This window comes from Hemiscyllium ocellatum, chromosome 26, assembly GCF_020745735.1.
Source record: "Hemiscyllium ocellatum isolate sHemOce1 chromosome 26, sHemOce1.pat.X.cur, whole genome shotgun sequence".
In the NCBI taxonomy this organism is placed as follows: domain Eukaryota; kingdom Metazoa; phylum Chordata; class Chondrichthyes; order Orectolobiformes; family Hemiscylliidae; genus Hemiscyllium; species Hemiscyllium ocellatum.
The window spans coordinates 45,743,827-45,763,981 of NC_083426.1; the positions used below are offsets into that span (position 1 = coordinate 45,743,827).

At 42.4% G+C, this 20,155-nt stretch overlaps 1 protein-coding gene across 2 annotated transcripts in view; it reads right to left on the reverse strand.

Annotated features, from left to right (window-relative positions):
* nras (NRAS proto-oncogene, GTPase) overlaps window positions 1–20,155 on the reverse strand; it is a 117,871-nt gene that overhangs the window by 11,601 nt on the left and 86,115 nt on the right. For both annotated transcript variants that reach the window (XM_060845578.1, XM_060845577.1), the window contains exon 5: window positions 6,223–6,346. In XM_060845578.1, coding sequence (XP_060701561.1) covers window positions 6,227–6,346 — 120 coding nt within the window. In that variant the 3' untranslated portion in view covers window positions 6,223–6,226. The remainder of the gene's footprint in view (window positions 1–6,222; window positions 6,347–20,155) is intronic.

Below are 20,155 nucleotides of genomic sequence, written 5' to 3' on the forward strand. Positions count from 1 at the left end.
TTCACTCCACTGGGAGTGCATGGTGGTTAGTTAGAAGAATTCACGCACAGGCAAATTCCACCTCAATTAGTCCTCCCCCACCTACCCAAATTAATTTCAAGAGTTGAACGTCAAAGCTCTTATGAACAACTTCAACAATAGACCTGAACGTTGTACTGCCTTCATAGCCCAGGATGCCTGGTACTACAACATGGACATCACTGTCCCAAGTGAGACATGACTCGCAGGAAGAGGCCAGCTTAAATAACAAGATGCAGTTATGGATTCTTCTGGAATGGCAAACCATAAGAACACCATATGTAAGAAGTCATCCATTGTATCAAGTATTGGGGTGGACACACTGACAACTCTCATGTGCTGCTTCTGGGTCAGAGTGGACTGCGGGTTCAGATGGTGCTAATGTACTTGACCCAGAGATTTGCTGTCTATTAGTTTTTACAACAATCAGGTTCAGTAACATCTGTTAGGGAAAGAAAGCTATGGTCCTTACCTGGTCTGACCTATATTAACTCCAGATCTACAGCAATATGGCTGACTTAACTGTCCTCTGGACAAGTAGGGATGGCTAATAAATGCTGGCTTAGCCAGTGACATCCATGGTCCACAAATTAACTCACTCTATTCAGTCATGCTAATAGTAACAGAATTGAATAACCAACTTGCTGCATAATGGACATCGGTCCATTGCTTCTACTCAACACATCATTTTAACCCATCATGCTTCATCATATTTAAAGCAATTAAAATAATTTGCAAATTGGAAGAAAGGTGCAAAAATTGTTGAATAACAAGGTTTTTTTTACTTTCAGTTTTTGGTCCTTTGAAGAAGCCCTGACTACAAATTCTGCACTGAGGTCCTGAATTTGAAGATATGCAGCAGTGGTAGATGAGCGAGAATAAGCAGTTTAGATGAAATCAGAGAAAAATATTTTCACTCAGAGGGTGGTTAAAAACATGGAATGTGCTGTCTGAGAGGATAGTGTAAGCAGGTGCTCTCAACGAGTACTTTAAAAGCCAGGTCACAGTAGGCCATGGACCAAGTCAGGTAAATAGGCTAAATATAGCTTGGTGTTTGTTGATCGGCATAAACATGAATGGCCTATTTCTATGCTGAATGGCTCTATGACTCTGTCCCACCAGCTTCTTTCTTATAACTAATAAGATCCCATAGAAATGGTAACAAAAGCAGAAATTGCTGGAAAAACTCAGGTCTGGCAGCAACTGTGGACAGAAAGCAGAGTTAACGTTTCACGTCCAGTTTCAAATTCTTTAGAATTTGATTCTCCTCTGCATATCAATGCCAGAATCAGGAGGTTCACAAACATGACCTTGTCATAGCAAACATTCTCTTCTGCAATGACCAGAAGGCAGGTCAACACTCCTGCTCTGAGCACTATCACCTAATAGACCATAACATTATGGCCCACAGATGACAGAGGGTGGTAGTAGATGCTAAGTATTCACCCTGGAGCTCAGTTACCAATGGTGTTCCAGGAATCTGTTCTGGGACCTCTGCTCTTTTTGGTTTATAAAAATGACTTGGATGAGGAAATGGAAGGGTGGGTTAGTAAGTTTGCCGATGACACAAAGGTTGGAGGAGTTGTGGATAGTGTGAAGGGCTGCTGTAGGTTACAACGGGACATTGACAGGATGCAGACCTGGGCTCAGACATGGCAAATTGAGTTCAACCTAGATAAGTGCAAAGTGATTCATCTTGGAAGGTCAAATTTGAATGCAGATTACAGGGTTAAAGACAGGATTCTTGACAGTGTGAAGGAACAGAGGGATGTTGAGGCCCATTTCTATAGATCCCTCAAAGTTGCCATCCAAGTTGATAGGATTAAGGAGGCGTATGGTGTGCTGGCTTCCATTAGCAGGGGGACTGAGTTTACAAGCCGCAAAATCATGCTGCAGCTCTAAAGCTCTGGCTAGACCTCGAAACGTCGAATTCTCTATTCCTGAGATGCTGCCTGGCCTGCTGTGCTTTGACCAGCAACACATTTGCAGAAAGGATGTGGAAGCTTTAGAGAGGGTGCAGAGATTTACCAGGACGCTGTCTGGACTGGAGGGCATGTCTTATGAAGAAAGGTTGAGGGAGCAAGGGCTTTTCTCATTGGAGTGGAGGACGAGAGGTGACTTGATAGTGGTATATAAGATGATGAGAGGAATAGATATAGTGAGCAATGTTTTCCCAATGGTGGAAATGGGCTATCATGAGGAGACATAAATCTACCTCCAATCACCTTAAAATTAAGGGAGATGTCAGAGGTCTGTTCTTTACACAGAGAGTGATGAGTGCGTGAAATGCACTGCCAGCGGTGGTTGTAGAGTCAGCTACAGAGGAACATCGATTACCTGAAACACACGGACGGGAGTATTTCATTTGGTAAATCGAATTCCGGATAATCGAATGCTGGATAATGTAGCTCAGCCAAGCATCAGAACTCTGCAAGCTTGCCTGATAACCCAATATTCGGATAATCAAATGCCTGATAATCAAGGTTCCTCTGTACATTAGGGACATTTAAGCAACACTAGAATAGGTACATGGATGATAGTAAAATGTAGGGTATGCAGGTTAGTTTGATCTTAGAGTAAGATAAAAGGTTGGCACAACATCAAGGACTGAAGGACCTGTACAGTGCAATATTGCTCTGTATTCTATGTTCTATGTTCTATCTTCTATATCCAAGCAAAGAAAAGCAGAGATATCTGCATCACCTATGCCATTCCCAGAGTCAACAACTGCTGGACTAACCACCGATTAATCTGCTCTAGTACTTCCATTGATATAGCCCCAACTGGCAGGGGCAGTAAAGATTCTGTTGCAGTAGAATCAACATTTCTGGACTGAATAACCCTCAAAAGCAAGGCTTATTCAGTCGGTGTCTCACAGCCAATCTGGCAATGACCAACATGCCACAGCCACAGAGTCTCTGCAGTACCTTATCCGTGTTAAAAGCCACCATGCACAATGAGACACTCAGGCTCTCAACAGGAAACATTAAAACGAGTTTGACAAGGATGTTCAGGAGATTCTCGAACTGCTAAACAGCAAATGCAAAGGGTTCCTGAATTAGCAGCTCCAAAGCTGAGGGGGAAATCAGGTCTGTGGCAGTTGCACCTCAGCCTTCAACAAATATCATGACCTAAAGATTAGATGATGTGTGGAAAGAGTGCAGCAGATTCAGCAAATCGCCAACAACCACAACAGGAGTGGTTTCTTCAGTACAATCAAAACCATCTACAGTCCAAGTATGCAGGGACCGACTCCACTGAGAGTCACTCAATGACGAAGAAGCAGTCAACACCTCTGGACACAGAACTTAGAGGACCATCTCAACAAAGATGCAGCTTTCGAAAACAAATACTCTGAAAGCAATCTCAAACACAGTACCCACTGTCATTCCAGGTGGTGCCTCCAACCTTCTGAGAGATCAGAAATGCCATCTGACAGCTGAGAACCAACAAGGCCTCTGGCACAAATGGAATCCCTGTTGAAATATTAAAATACGATAGAGAGATACTCTTGACATGAATCACGTTGTCATTGGCCTTGTCTGAAAGGAAGGGAGCATACTCAGAGATCTCAGACTTCCAAATATGCGCAGGTTAGGTGGATCAGTCATGCTAAATTTCCCTATAGTGTCAAGAGATGGGCTTATGTGGATGACACTATGTAAATGCATGGTTATGGAGGTAGAGTGAGGGGCTGAGGTTGAGATGATCTTTGGAGGATTGGTGCAGATTTGATGGGCCAAATGGTCTTTTCCCACACTGTAGGGATTCTATGATACTTTAATTGTGACCACCTTCATTAAAAGAAACAGATCCGATTGTGGAAGTGAGAGGGAGACTTCCCTACTGTCTGCCACAGGAAATGTCATCACAAGAATCTTCAACTGCTCCTCCTGGTGGCTGAACAGCTCTTTCCTGACTCTCAATGTGGGTTCAACCAATAAATGGACATGACATTCAGAACGCAACAAATCAAGGAAAGTGCAGGGGACAGCAGCAACCTCTGGAAAGGGCCTTCTTTGATCTTCCAAAAGCCTTTGACTGTCAACTGAGGGATTATGGCATATCCTACTCAAATTTGGCTGCCTGCTTCTCAATGACATGAATGCAGTGATCCTCACAAATGATCCCCCACAGATCCAATACAAATATAAACGAGAATTAAGCAGGGCTATGTCATTGCACTCACGTTCCCCATCTCCCTCGTTGCAAAGCTCAAATTCATCTCATTGTAGCTCCCTGCCAGAGTGAAGCTAATCTACAGTATCACCAGAAAACTGCTCACCCACAGACATCTTCAAACCAGAATCAAGACCATCCCACTTCTGTCAGGGTTCCAGGACATTAGTGACACTCTGTGCGGCAGCAGTGAGCTGCATGCACAATGCTGTCCCCGATCATCAAATTTTATACGAGCATCTGGACAAGGAGGATCAATTTACATATCTCAGGAGCCTTCTTTTAGTGTGAATAGATATCAACGATAAAATCCAACAACTCCAATGCACCACTGCAGCTTTTGGATGCCTGAGGAACTTGAAGTCTAAGTGTGCTTGAAGTTTAAGACCTTAAAACATAGCCTTAAAACCTTAAGCTCTTGATCTACAGAGCAGCCATGGATCCTACTCTTTGGTGCGCATTAGAAACAAGAACATACAGCAGATATCTCAAATTCCTGGAGAGTTATCACCAGCACAGGCTTCACAAAATCCTGCAAATCCAGAGACAGCAAAAGCATTCCAACATGAACACTCTCTCCCAAACTAATATTCACAATACTAAGGCACTGTGATGAACAGGCCACATTCAAGACTCACTAAACAGGTGCTTTCCTCTGAGCATTGGCAAACGATTGCTAGGTGGGCACAGGAAATGCTACAAGGGCAGCCTAAAAGCTTCCCTAAACACACATAACATCCCCAACATGTGTGAATCACTTACCCAAGAATACATAAACTGGAGAAGCATCATGAAGGTGCCAACCACTTCAAGCATTACTGAGTGGAGCACAAGCTGCAGAACAAGGGCATAGAATCCAGAGCATTTCAGCCAGCTGCCTCCTCAAAGATGCCCTATGCAAGAGTCTGCAGCTTCAGGATTAGACTGGTCAGCAACTACGAAACCCCGCAGGTTTGTGTACAGCAGCAGTTTCCAAAACTGAACATCATTGCTCTGAATAGTGTCAATGTGCTCATCAGTTTGTGCTGAACCTCCTTGTAGCTGTGCTTAGAGGAAATGTTGATCATGGTCCTGGTTTCCTACAGATTTTTTTTTAAACTTTGAAATCATTTACTAAACCAGTCTCATTACACATTAACAAATCCAAAATAGCCTGAGTCCTAATTGGATCCATAACAAAGTATTTGAGGGAACTGTCCTGAATACACACAATTAATCCTTCTTTATAGCTACCTGTGCTGATTTGATTTTCCCAAACTAAGGTAAAAGGTAAAGTCACCACAATCTCATCAGGCTTCTCTCTCATTACAATGATGGCAAGAGTTTAAGCTGACGGTCACTATGCCTACAGCAAGATTCGAAGGTGAAAAGGCAGGATCTTCATGGCGACTTCAGCCGGCACAGAAATTGAAACCATGCTGCTGGTGTCACTCTGCATTACAAACTAGTCATCCAGCCAAATGAACTAACCAACCACCTATTGATCTTGCATTCTTCTTCTGGAAACACAGTATGAGCTGAACACAATGGAATTCACATACAAACTACTACAGCTGAAACTGACACCCGGAAGCGGCAAGAACAAACCACTATAAATACCGGAAGAAACATCAAAGCAGCGCTTCACAGGAGGCTCCAATAGCACTGATGATGTTCCCTAGCCAGGGAACGAAATGTTTGCAGCAAAAACTTCCAGCTCGGCGAACAGAACCACAACAACGGACACCCGAGCTACAAATCTTCAACCAGACTTTAAATAATGGAATTCATATAAAAGTGGGGTTCTGAATCAAGCAGTCTTTGCACTTGAATTTTCTTGTCACCCAGCCTTTGTGGGGAAGTTCTTTTTATTTGGGATGGTGGGTGGCTCAGCATCTGACTACCTTATTTGCCCTCTCTCACACATTCATGCATTCTCTCCCTCTAATTTCCACATAACACTACATACCAATACTTCAGTGCACAGACCTTCACTGGAATTAGTTTGCTTTAGCACAAAATTCTTGAGAAACAAGTATTACTTACCTAATTACATAATTATGCATTTTAACCCCAAGCAGCCTTGGTTTCTATCATCTTGACTGTTGAGTTTTATCATTCTGTATTGCCGAATTTCTCGTACCAGTGTGTAAAATGCATCCTCAACTCCCTACATTACAAAGGAAAATGATTCCATTGATGAAAGACAATTTAAAGGAAAGAGTGTGAATATATTTATCAAACAAAGTTATTTGTTAATTATCAGCGATGATAGGAATATAAAAGATGGTTAGTTAGCTACGGTACACTAGTGGCATTTTAATCGGTTGGCTTTGTTGTGGCTCCATGCCTCTTGAACTATGTAGCGTGACGGGAGACAATAAAAGTTTATTCAAAAGGTTCACAGAATCATAGAGATGCACAGCATGAAAACAGACCCTTCGGTCCAACTCATCCATGCCAACCAGACATCCTAAATGAATCTAGTCCCATGTGCCAGCACTTGGCCCATATCTCTCTAAACCCTTCCATTGATATACCTATCCAGATGCTTTTTAAATGTTGTAATTGTAACAGCCTCTACCACTTTCTGGCAACTCATTTCATGCATGCAAGGTGCTCTGTAAGGAAAAGTTGCTACTTAGGTTCTTTTTAAATATTTGCTCGCTCACCTTAAAACTATGCCCTCTAGTTTTGGACTCCCCTACCCCAGGGAAAAGACCTTGCCTATTTATCCGTCCATGCCCTTCATGATTTTATAAACCTCTAAGGTCACCCCTCAGCCCCAGCCTATTGAGCCTCTTCCTATAGCTCAAATCCTAGAAACATCCTTGTAAATATTTTCTGAACCCTTGCACGTTTCACAACAGCCTTCCTATAGCAGGGAAACCTGAACTGCATGCAGTATTCCAAAAGAGGCCTAATCAATGTCCTGTACAACCGCAACATGACTTCTTTATACTCAACACAGTGACCAAACATCTCTTGCACTATCCTATCTACCTGTGACTCCACTTTCAAGCAGCTCGAACCTGTACTGCAAAGTCTCTTTGATCTGCAACACTCTCCAAGACCTTACCATTAAGTGTATAAGTCCTGCCCTGATTTGCTTTTCCAAAATGCAGCACCTCACATTTACCTAAAATTAAACACCAGCTGCCACTCATTAACCATTAGCTCATTTAATTAAGATTCCATTGTATTCTGACTTAACTTTCTTTGTTGTCCATTACATCTCCAATTTTGGTGTCATCTGCAAACTGATTAACTATACCTCCCATGTTCACATCCAAATCTTTTAAATAAATGACAAAAAGCAGTAGACCCAGCACTGATCCTTGGAGCACTCCACTGGTCACAGGCCTTCAGTCTGAAAAACAACCCTCCACCACCACCCTCTGTTTTCTACTTTTGAGGTAGTTCTGTATCCAAATGGCTAGTTCTCCCTGTATTCCAAGAGATCTAACCTTGCTAATCAGTCTACCATAAGGAACCTTGTTGAAAATCTTACTAAAGTCCATATAGAACACATCTATCGCTCTGCCCTAATCAATTTTCTTTGTTACTTCTTCAAAAAACTCAATTTCATGAGAGATGATTTCCCATGCAAAAAGCCATGCTGACTATCCCTAATCATTCCTTATCTTTCCATATACAGGTAAATCCTGTCCCTTATGATTCCCTCCAACAACTTGCCCACCACCAATGTCAGACTCACTATTTTGTGGCTTCCTGGCTTTTCCTTACCACCTTTCTGAAATAGTGGCACCGCATTAGCCAACCTCCAGTCTTCCAGCATCTCACTTATGGCTATCAATGATACAACTATCTCAGCAAAGGACCCAGCAATCACTTCTGTAGCTTCCCACAGAGTTCTAGGTTATGTCTGATCAGGTCCTAGGGATTTACCCACCTTTATGTATTTTACGATGTCTAGCACCACCACCATTTCTTTAAATGGATAGTTTTCAAGATGTCGCTCTTAATTTCTACGTTCTCTATCCTCCATATCCTTCTCCACAATAACGCATATGCAATATATTTGTTTAGTATCTCCCCCCATCTCCTGCAGTTCCACACTTTAGCAATCTTGCTGCTTCAAAATATAATCTAGCTCAGCAGTTTACAGTCCATTAGTGCTCTAAATCTGGACAAATTCTTACAGACCTGCCAAATTTCAGTAATGCATTGTTAAAAGAACATTCACTAAATGGTTTCCCTCATGCTTCAGATGGTAAAAGCAAACAGTACTTAAACTACCAAAAAACAAATAACTGCGGGTCCTGGAATTCTGAAATAAAAACAGAACTGCTGAAAAAACTCCGCAAGTCTGGCAGCATCTGTAGAAGAGAAAGCAGAGTTAATGTTTCCGGTCCCCTGGCCCTTCTTCAGAACTGTTTACATTTTACATCAGGCAATCTTTTAATTGCTTAAACAGCAATAACGATTCACATTTATTCAATTACAAAGACGACAAATATGCATTAAATATGCTACCTATTTTGGTAGGAGACAGATTCACATCTTGAAACAACACATTTATATATTTAGGTTAATTATCCCCAATGGCAATGGGTTTAGTAAGTAAACAGTCTCCATTTCGAATTTCAAAGCAGCTGCCAGGTACTTTCTGCTGTAATAAAGCCACCATAATCTCTCAAAATACACCATCTGGACTGATAAACTTTAAATGTTAGCAAGAGCATTGAAACTTGAAATTGCAATTTACAGATCAGAAGTCATGGTCTTGTTTTGAACTCCACTGGGAGCTTGAATTAACCTTACATGGCTAAGGGTTGGCCTGATTTAAAGACTGGGAAAGGGAAGGAAAAGAAGGAATAAAAACAAAACTGCCCATCGCCATACTGACAGAGGTAGTCAGCACTGCTGACATCAAAGTGCCAAAACCTCTCTGCCCATATGATACCTAACAAAGCCTCACCTCACTTACAGGTCTACTTAGCAGCCCACTCCACTGTGATCCCTATTTGTTAACCAACTCACCATACCCCAGCAACTCTGCTCCTGGCCCCTCAACGCTTCATTCCCACTTGCCACCTTGTGAGGCAACACAGAAATTAGTCCACAGTGAGACAGTGAAGGGGCAGCAACAATGGGGGGTTGGGGGGGGCAATGTCTGCAAATTGCAATTTCAGTACCTGACTTTAAAACATTAGTAAAACAGTTATTTTATTGTTCATGTTCTTTGATGCAGGCATCTCAAACGCTGCATCACTGGCAATGACATCATAAAAACTCTAATTACACTGGCAACGAGTCTGCTTCGCAATTGTCTTGCCAATAAACGTAGCCGAAAAAAGTTCACACTGGTTACACTCCTGATCACAACTCAATTGTTTTGCTGGCAGAATAAACAATATGAAGACATTTGTGCAAGCAAAACTGGTCAGCTCAGTTTAATTAACACATTAAAAAGAACAAAATAGGCGAGGTAGAAAATTGCACAGTGCCAGGAAGTCAGCACCTTACACAGGTTGGGAGAAAATTGATCTAAGGAAAAAACAAATTACATCTTGCTAAAAGAGAAGGAAAAATGGAGCCACTGGAATTCACAAACTCCTAGACAATCAGCTTGCACTGACTACTCAGGTTTAAGAGTGAAATGCTGGGCATGAACAGACTAATCGAGTCTTTAGGTTAATCACGAACATGCAAATAGGCTTGCGTTATATTAAATTTGCTTACAAGAAATGACTGGTAAAGAATCTACAGATGGAAACATAATTCTGCACTGATGTCATAAAGATGTACAGCATGGAAACAGACCCTTTGGTCCAACCTGTCCATGCCGACTAGATATCCCAACCCAATCTAGTCCCACCTGCCAGCACCCATATCCCTCCGAACCCTTCCTATTCATATACCCATCCAAATGCCTCTTAAATGTTGCAATTGTACCAGCCTCCACCACATCCTCTGGCAGCTCATTCCATACACGTACCACCCTCTGCGTGAAAAAGTTGCCCCTTAGGTCACTTTTATATATTTCCCCTCTCACCCTAAACCTATGCCCTCTAGTTCTGGACTCCCCCACCCCAGGGAAAAGACTTTGTCTATTTATGCCCCTCATAACTTTGTAAACCTCTATAAAGGTCACCCCTTAGCTTATGACACTGCAGGGAAAACAGCCCCAGCCTGTTCAGCCTCTCCCTATAGCTCAGATCCTCCAACCCCAGCAACATCCTTGTAAAACTGAAAACAGACCCTTCGGTCCAACTCATCCATGCCAACCAGACATCCTAAATGAATCTAGTCCCATGTGCCAGTACCTGGCCCATATCTCTCTAAACCCTTCCATTGATATACCTATCCAGATGCCTTTCAAGTTTCACAACATCTTTCCGAATGGAAGGAGACCAGAATGGCACACAATATTCCAACAGTTGCCTAACCAATGTCCTGTACAGCCGCAACATGACCTCCCAGCTCCTGTACTCAATACTCTGATCAATAAAGGAAAGCATACCAAACACCTTCTTCACTATCCTATCTACCTGTGACTCCACTTTCAAGGAGCTATGAACCTGCACTCCAAGGTCTCTTTGTTCAGCAACACTCCCTAGGACCTTACCATTAAGGGTACAAGTCCTGCTAAGATTTGCTTTCTCAAAATGCAGCACCTCGCACTTATGCGAATTAAACTTCATCTGCCACTTCTCAGCCCATTGGCCCGTCTGGTCCAGATCCTGTTGTAATCTGAGGTAACCCTCTTCGCTGTCCACTACATCTCCAATTTTAGTGTCATCTGCAAACTTACTAACTGTACCTCTTATGCTCGCATCCAAATCATTTATATAAATGACAAAAAGTAGAGGGCCCAGCACCGATCCTTGTGGCACTCCACTGGTCACAGGCCTCCAATCTGAAAAACAACCCTCCACCACTACCCTCTGTCTTCTACCTTTGAGCCAGTTCTGTATCCAAATGCCTAGTTCTCCCTGTATTCCATGAGCTCTAACCTTGCTAATCAGTCTCCCATGGGGAACCTTGTCGAACGCCTTACTGAAGTCCATATAGATAGATCACATCTACTGCTCTGCCCTCATCAATCTTCTTTGTTACTTTTTCAAAAAAAATCTCAACCAAGTTTGTGAGACATGATTTCCCATGCACAAAGCCATGCTGACTATCCCGAATCAATTCTTGCCTTTTCAAATACATGTACATCCTGTCTCTCAGGATTTCCTCCAACAACCTGCCCACCATCGACGTCAGGCTCACCGGCCTATCGTTCCCTGGCTTGTCTTTACTGCCCTTCTTAAACAGTGGCACCACGTTTGCCAACCTCCAGTCTTCCGGCACCTCACCTGTGACTATCAATGATACAAATATCTCAGCAAGAGGCCCAGCAATCACTTCTCTAACTTCCCACAGAGTTCTCGGGTACACCTGATCAGGTCCTGGGGATTTATCCACTTTTAACCGTTTCGATAGATTACGATCTGTAGTTGAAAACACCAGACCATAATACTTTTAAGATATTCTGCCATTCAGTCCTTTGGCCCTTCGAATCTGCTTCAACAATTCATCGTGGCTGATATAGAACATAGAACATAGAAAGATACAGCACAGTACAGGCCCTTCGGCCCTCGATGTTGCGCCGACCGAATCCTACCTAACCTACACTAGCCCAATAACTTCCAAATGCTTATCCAATGCCCGCTTAAATGACCATAAAGAAGGAGAGTTCACCACTGCTACTGGCAGGGCATTCCATGAACTCACAACCCGCTGTGTAAAGAATCTACCCCTAACATCTGTCCTATACCTACCACCCCTTAATTTAAAGCTGTGTCCCCTATGTTTCTCAATCCCATTCTCCTACCTTCTCCCTGTAACTCTTCATCCACTTATTAATCAAGAACCTCTGACTGTCTTAAATACACTCAATGACATGGCCTCCATTGCCTTCTGTGGAAATGAGCTCCAGAGATTTACAACTATCTGGTTGAAGAAATTCCTCATCTCAGTTCTAAACTGCTGTCCCTTCACTCTGAGGTTATGATCTAGAATCCTAGCCTCTGCTACTAATGGAAACATCTGCTACATATCCACTCTATCCAAGCCTCTGAACATTCTCTAAGTTTCAATCTGATCTCACGTTCCCCCACCCCATCCTTCTAAACTCTACTAAGTACAACAGAGTCCTCACATGCTCCTCAAGGGCTTTCGAGAAGCGTTTGAGGAATCTAAGTTTGTACTTAGTGGAGTTTAGAAGGATGAGGGAGGATCTGATTGAAACTTACACAAGTCCTTCATGCCCAGGCTCATTGCTGTAAACCTCCTCTGAAGCCCCAAAGCCAACATATCCATCCTCAGAAACAGGGCCAAAACCTGTTCACAATACTCCAAATGCAGTCTTCCTCTCTGCTCACCTTCCAGCCCTCTTGCAGTTGTCTTCCTAATTACATGATAACCTTAAGAGAATCCTGAACTGGGACTCCAAAGTCGCTTTGTGTTTCAGATTTCTGAACCCTTTCCTCAGTTATAAAATAGTCTCTGCCTCTATTATTCCTACCAAATGCATAATCTCTCACTTTCCCATTGAATTTCACCTACCACTTCTTTGCCCATTCTCAAAGCCTGTCCAAGGCTTTCTGCTACCTCCCTGTATCATCAACACTACCTGTCCCTCCATCTATCCTTGTGGCAACTGCAAACCTAGAAACAACAAACTCAGTTCCTTCACCCAGCTTGCTAATGTAGAAGATGAATAGTTGTGAAACCACACTGACCCTTGCGGTATTCCACTAATCACTAGCTGCCATCCTGAAAAGAGACTCCTTTATTTCCCACTTCACATTCTGCCAGTCAGCCAATCCTCTATCCATGCCAATAACTTGTCCCACTTATCTTATTTAGCAGCTTCCTGTGCAAGCATCTTATTAAAGGCCTTCTGGAGATCCAATAGATCACGTTGACCGGTTCTTTGCCTACCTTCTCCTCAAAGAGTTCTAACAAATTTATCAGGCATGATCTCCCCGTCACGAAGCCAGGCTGACTCAGTCCTATTTTAGTTTGTACTTCCAAGTACTCTGCCATCTTACCGTTAATAATGGACTCTAAAATCTTATCAATGACTGAGGCCATACTCACCAGCCTATAATTTCCTACTTTCTGCGTCCCTCTCTCCTTAAACAGGGCTGTTACATCATCAATTTTCTAGTCCTCTGGGAACCTCCCTGACTCCAGTGATGCCTGAAATATACTTCCAATGCCTCCACTAACACCTCGGCTATCTCCTTCAGAACTGTGGGAGGTAGTCCATTTTGTCCAGGTGATTTATCCACCTTCAGACCTTTAGCTTCCCCAGCACCTTCTCCTTAGTGATGACCATTATATTCATCTGTCCCCTGACTCTCAAAGTTCTGGTATGCTACTGGGGTCTTCCACTATGAAGACTGATGCAAAGTACCTATTTAGTTTATCTGCCATTTCTTTGTTCCCCATTACGACTTGTTCAGCCTCATTTTCCAATGCCTGCTCGTGTCACTATCTTAACTTTTATATATCTAACAAAACTCTTATACTTCTCTTTTATTACTTGCTAGCTTATCATATTTCATTTATGCTTTTTCAGTTATCCTGTACTGGCTTTAAAGGCTTCCCAATCCTTTAGCTTCCCCCTTTTACCACATTGCATACTTCTATTTTGCTTTTATGCTGTTCCTGACTTGCCTAGTCAGTCATGGTTGCCTTATCCTCCCCTTAGTATGTTTTTTTCCTTTTGGGATGAATTCCTGCTATGCTTCCCAAATTAGCATCAGAAACTCTGACTGCTGCTCCACTGTCTTCCCTGCTAGGCTCCCTTTCAATCAACTCTGGCCAGGTCCTTCCTTGTGCCTTTGAAGTTACCTTTACTCAATTGTAATTCCATTATATCTAATTTCAGCTTCTCTCTCTCAAACTGCAGGGTGAGTTCTATCATATTAAGATCACTGCCCCCTAAAGTTTCTTCACCTTAAGCTCTCTAATCAAGTCTGTCTCATTATACATCACAAAATCCAGAACTGCTTGTTCCTATTATAAACGCTCCAAACAAAAAACATCGCGCACATTTTGCAAATTCCTTTTCTGGAGATTTGCTACCAATGTGATTTTCCCAGTCCACTTACATATCGAAGTCCCCTATTATGATTGTAATAGCATCTTTCTTACACGCATTTGTCTCCTGATTTATTTCCTTATGCACATCCTGACTACTGCCAGAAGGCCTATACATAACTCTCATCAGGGTCTCATTCAGCTATCCCCCAATACTTAGCACCGAGCTCTGATATCCTTGCAGCCATGTCTGATCAATACCCACATTGTACCTGCTAATTACAAGCTAATTTACCTTGTTTTGTATACTGTGTGCATTTAAGTATAATGCCTTCAGCCCTGTGTTGACTAGCCCCCTTGTCAGGTTGCTCCCCTTTTTTGCTACGCCTGAAATTAGATTCCTGTCACTTCCCATACTCTGACCTATTATTTGTTCTGGAAAACTTAACCTCTGCTTACCTCCCCCCCCACCCACCTTTAACTTTTTCCATAATTTTCCATGTATTGCTATGATCAGTTTGTTCATCTCCCCCTATAATCTTTGCACTCAGCCAACAGGGAGCATGAATCTCAAACTTTTTAGACAAGCTCAAGGGTTGAGACTCCTTGGTCTCTGTACCTGGCTGACTTGTAGTCACATCCTCCTGTCCCTGACTACTGATCAAGTATAAGGTAGTTAAGCTAAGGAGCGTGACTGCCTTCTGAAACACAGCATTCAAGTTACCCACCCCCTTCCGGACATGTCAAAGTGTTTGAAGCTCAGACTCCAACTCATCAACACTTGCTACAGATGTGGTCATTATGAACCACAACGGGGTACACTAGCTACCATATCATGCAGGTAAAACACATCATCTAGCTTTGCCTATTTTGTTTACTTAGTTGTCAAATGATTTTAAAGATTTCCTAAAAAAAAACTTCCCTAATTTTTTTAAAACTTAAATATTTGCCATATTTGCCTACAATTGAAAAGGAACCTATAATAATTGGTCCAATTAGTAGCAATTACAACTTTTGTAACATCACTCTCTTTTGTACTTGGGACCCTAATCCTCAGCTTCAATTTAATCTATTAATTTTTTAAAAAACAAATTAAGAGACAAAGGGCAAGCAAAAAGTACCTCTTCCCCTCTGCACCGAATTCCTACATTGTCCTCCAAGTTCCCTGAATGATATACTCACTTGGGTCGTCTCACTCTGCGGATGTGATCTCTCCTTCCTGATTATGCGCGGAGTTCAGAAGAATAGAAAAAGTGGTTAAAATAGGAATTTGATGATTATCCAACATGGGTTTTTAAAACAAAACAGGAAAAAGGCCCAGACTGCGAGACGTAAGGGATTCCAGTTTGCAGTCTTAAAAAAGACAGCATATTAGAATAGGACATAGTGCAAGTTTTATCTTCAATCAAGTAGGGAGACAAGTATGAAGAGTGCCTGAAGATTTGCTACCAATGTGATTAAGGCAATCTTGGATCATTTCAAACTTCAATAAAGGAACTATTAGTGACTGAGAATCATACTTTACTGCTACTGTGCTATACTTATCTGATGGGAGCTAACAGTAATACATATTTTCCAAATTGTGAATATTAGATGTAAGAACACTTTAATACATGTTGCATTGTTGCACTGGCATTTAGAATTGTACTTTTACAGGTTTGAATGCTAAAGATACACAGTTAGACCAGGATTTTAGCCAAAAGGAATGTGCCATCTGATTACACATCTCTGAAGCCACTGATTCTTAGCAGAATAGTCATACCAGAAGACTGTGCCTCACTCAAATACCAATTTTTCTGTCAGTATCAGCAAAATACTCCACTTGACAGAGCATCAGAGCAGAGCTGAACTTTTTCTCAGAAGCACCCACACTGGCAGATTCCTGCCTGAGTCACTGAACAGCAGTCAGGAAGAGTAAACGTGATGGTTTGCTGCTCTCTAGCACATGAGCACTGAAACCAGTGTCCCCAAATGTTGGCTCACTACACAGCATAGACAAAGAATAGAAACTTGTTCTGCAAAGCTTCCACTGCACTTAGGGAGCAATTTGCCCAATTTCAGGAAGAGTTAAGAGAAAAAGTACATTGCACAGGTGAAAACATTACTTGGTCATCAGGTATCACAGCCAAAGAAAATTCTGTCCTTTTCTAAATACAGCAAACTTTACTTTAACTGGCACCTTAATAACCAGGCAAAAAGTATATATTATAGAATTCCTATGGTGTGGAAGCAGGCCATTTGGTTTATCGAGTCCACACCAACCCCTCCAAAGAGCATCCAACCCATTCACCCTATCCCTGCATTTCCCATGGCTAGCTTGCACATCCCTGGACGCTATGGGCAACTTAACATGGCTAATTCACCTAATTTGCACATCTGTGGACTATACTTCACATATTATAAGCTACTAGGATGTCCAAATATTTATGCTGTAAATAAAGTACAACTGAGGGATACACCCCCTGCATTATGTTTCTATTACTTACTGTGTGTTATTACTTATATTTTAGGAGGTGTTGATATGCTTACATAGATTATTTGAGGGATGGTGATGTCTCGAAGCTTCACATGATCAGAGTTTACTGTGGTAATGCATCTCTCTTGATTATCCAAAATATTTGATCATACTGCACACTCCTGGTCTTATAGGTGCCAGTTAATAAAATGTTTGCTGTATTCACAGAATTCCCATTCCCAGCAGTGATTACTGGAGATTGGACTATAGAAAGTAATAATTAGACCTCGAAATTAAGTCTCAAATTCAGCTGGCTGTTTCAGACATTTTAGACTTTGGACAACCAATGATAAACTCTCAGATACTACTTGCCCTATCCCTTCGCTAGGGATAGCACACATTTTGAAAATTAGAGGAAAAGAGAGAAATCAGCAATTCAAAGAATAGAAATTAATTAATCTCAGATAATGAGGCTTTTAGGTTAGATTAGATTAGATTAGATTAGATTATTTAGAGTGTGGAAACAGGCCCTTCGACCCAACAAGTCCACACCGACCCGCCGAAGCGCACCAACCCAGACCCATTCCCCTACATTTACTCCTGCACCAAACACTAGGGGCAATTTAGCATGGCCAACTCACCTAACCTGCACTATGGGAGGAAACCGGAGCACCCGGAGGAAACCCATGCAGACACGGGGAGAATGTGCAAACTCCACACAGTCAGTCGCCTGAGGCGGGAATTGAACCCAGGTCTCTGGTGCTGTGAGGCAGCAGTGCTAACCACTGTGCCACCGTGCCACCCACATACAATGATTTTACAATGATTTCAGCATTGCACAGCTTATTAAGATGGGTTAAATACTGACAATTGTTAATGTACATTACAAGAAATACACACGAGGGAGGCCATGCTTTTTTTTCAGACAGACAACTAACTCATCCATAGAGTAAAAAATGAGGTCTGCAGATGCTGGAGATCACAGCTGCAAATGTGTTGCTGGTCAAAGCACAGCAGGCCAGGCAGCATCTCAGGAATAGAGAATTCGACGTTTCGAGCATAAGCCCTTCATCAGGAATAACTAACTCATCCATGCCCATCTTAGGCTGAGCATGAAAGGAAAACTAGACTTTGAAGTGTGATCTGGCCAATTCAGAAACAAGCACATGCATTTCAAAGATCTTGGAAAAAAATCTCCAACCTAAATTTTATATCTGCCTTCAGAAAGTGCACTTTGATATGCTGGGAGGATTTGTGAGTTTCTATGACCCAGACAGCTAAGCTGGCACAGGCACAACTCCCAGCAGTGGCACTTAAGTTAGACAGGTCCGAAGATGGGAGCCAGGCTAAAAGCACCAGTCATCCTGATGACAGGTGCAAGCCAAGGTAATGCTTGGTCACATAAAGCATTTTGCTATAGAAACAACCCAGAAACCTGGCAAACCTGGCTGGAGACTTAAAAATATAAACATGGATATAAAGGGCCACATTTTACAAGACTGAAAGCAAGTTAATACTCCATTCAGAGTCAAGAAATTGTTCCAGACAGACAGCAAAGAAATGAACTCCTTCATTTGCCAGTCAATATAGATGGGTTAAAACTAAATAGTCGGAATAGTTTCTGAATAATCACATGGAGTCCTCTCTCTCTCGAGAAAGGGCGAGAGAGAGAGCGGCGAGAGCGAGAACGCGCGAGAGCGAGAGCGAGCGCGAGAGAGCGTGAGCGAGAGCGAGAGAGTAGCAATTTAAGTACATGTAAAGTATTAAAAATTCTGGTATATCACTAATGCAAAGCAGTCTTGGCATTGTGGAGTAATGCTGTTAACTATATGCTCACTCTGAAAACAGCTAAGCATGTACAAATGGAACCATGTCATGGCAACGTCAGAGTTATGCTGACCAGAGTTCCTAAATTAATCTAGTTCCACTTGAAAATATTTTGCCCATTTCCTACTCATGCATCCATTAAGATGCCTTTTGAAAATTTGTAAATGTAGCAGCCTTCACCACTTCCTCTGGCAGCTCATTCCATACACGCACCACCCATTGCTCCATGGGTCCCTTTTATATTCACCTCCCCACCTCACCTTACACATAAGCCCTCTAAATTTTGGACTCCCCTACTCTGGGGAAAAGACCATGACTATTCACCCTACCTATGCCCCTCATGATTTTATAAACCTCTTATCAGGTCACCCCTCAGCTGCCAATGCTCCAGGGAAAATAGCCCCAGCCTATTCAACCTCTCCTACAGCTCAAATTCTCCAGTTCCTTGTAAAGCTTTTCTGTGCCCTTTCAAGTTTAACGTATTTCCTATAGCAGTGAGGCCAGAATTGCATGTAGTATTCCAGAAGTGTGCTAACTAACGTTCTTTACAGCCATAATAGGACATCCCAACTCCTATACTCAATGCACTGACCAATAAAGGCAAGAATACCAAAAACCTTCTTCACTACCCTTTCTACCTGTGACTCCACTTTCAAGGAACTAACAGCCCCAAGGTCTCTTTGTTCAGCAACACTCCCCATGACCCTACCATTAAATGTATAAGTCCTGCCTTGATTTGCCTTGACAAAATGCAACACCTTACATTGATCTAATTCAACTCCAACTGCCACTCCTCGAAGTATCTGATCAAGGTCCCGTTGTACCGAGGTAACCTTCTTCACTGTCCACTACACCAACAATTTTGGTGTCATCTGAAAACTTTTTAACCATTCCTCCTATATCCATATCCAAATCATGTCAAAAAGCAGTGGACCAAGCACCAATCCTTACAGAACACCGCTGTACACAGGCCTCCAGTTCAAAAGATATTTTAAAGGCGAGAGGAGAAAGTTTTAAAAGGGTACGAGGGGCAAGCTTTTTTATGCAGAGAGTGGCTTGTGCGTGGATTGAACTGCCAAAGGAAGTAGTGGATGCAGGTACAGTTAGAACATTGAAAAGACATTTGGATAAATACATGAATAGGAACAATTTGGAGGGATATGGGCCAAATGCAGGCAAGTGGAATTAGTTTAGTTTGGGAACATATTTGGCATGGACTAGTTGGACCAAAGACACTGTTTCCATGCTCTATGACTCTAATGCAGATGATAGCAACCTGCCACAAGAGGGCATCCTAAACCTTTGTTTTCATTTTCAAGACCAGTTGGCACAAAAAGCTATTTTGTGGAACCAGAGGTCCTGGACCTTCTTATAGCCTGAATCAGGGCGACTTACTTTGTGATGGCTTTTTTTTGAACATCACATCTTTGTTGAAGAGGGTAACCAAGAGGTAAACATCCTGCCTGATTTGGAGGTTAAATGCACAGAAGAGCCGCAAAGTGCAATGTCCTTTGCAAATGCACTGCTGTCTCACAGTGCCAGAGACCCGGGTTCAATTCCTGCCTCAGGCTGTGTGGAGTTTGCACATTCTCCCCATGTCTGCGTGGGTTTCCTCTGGGCGCTCCGGTTTCC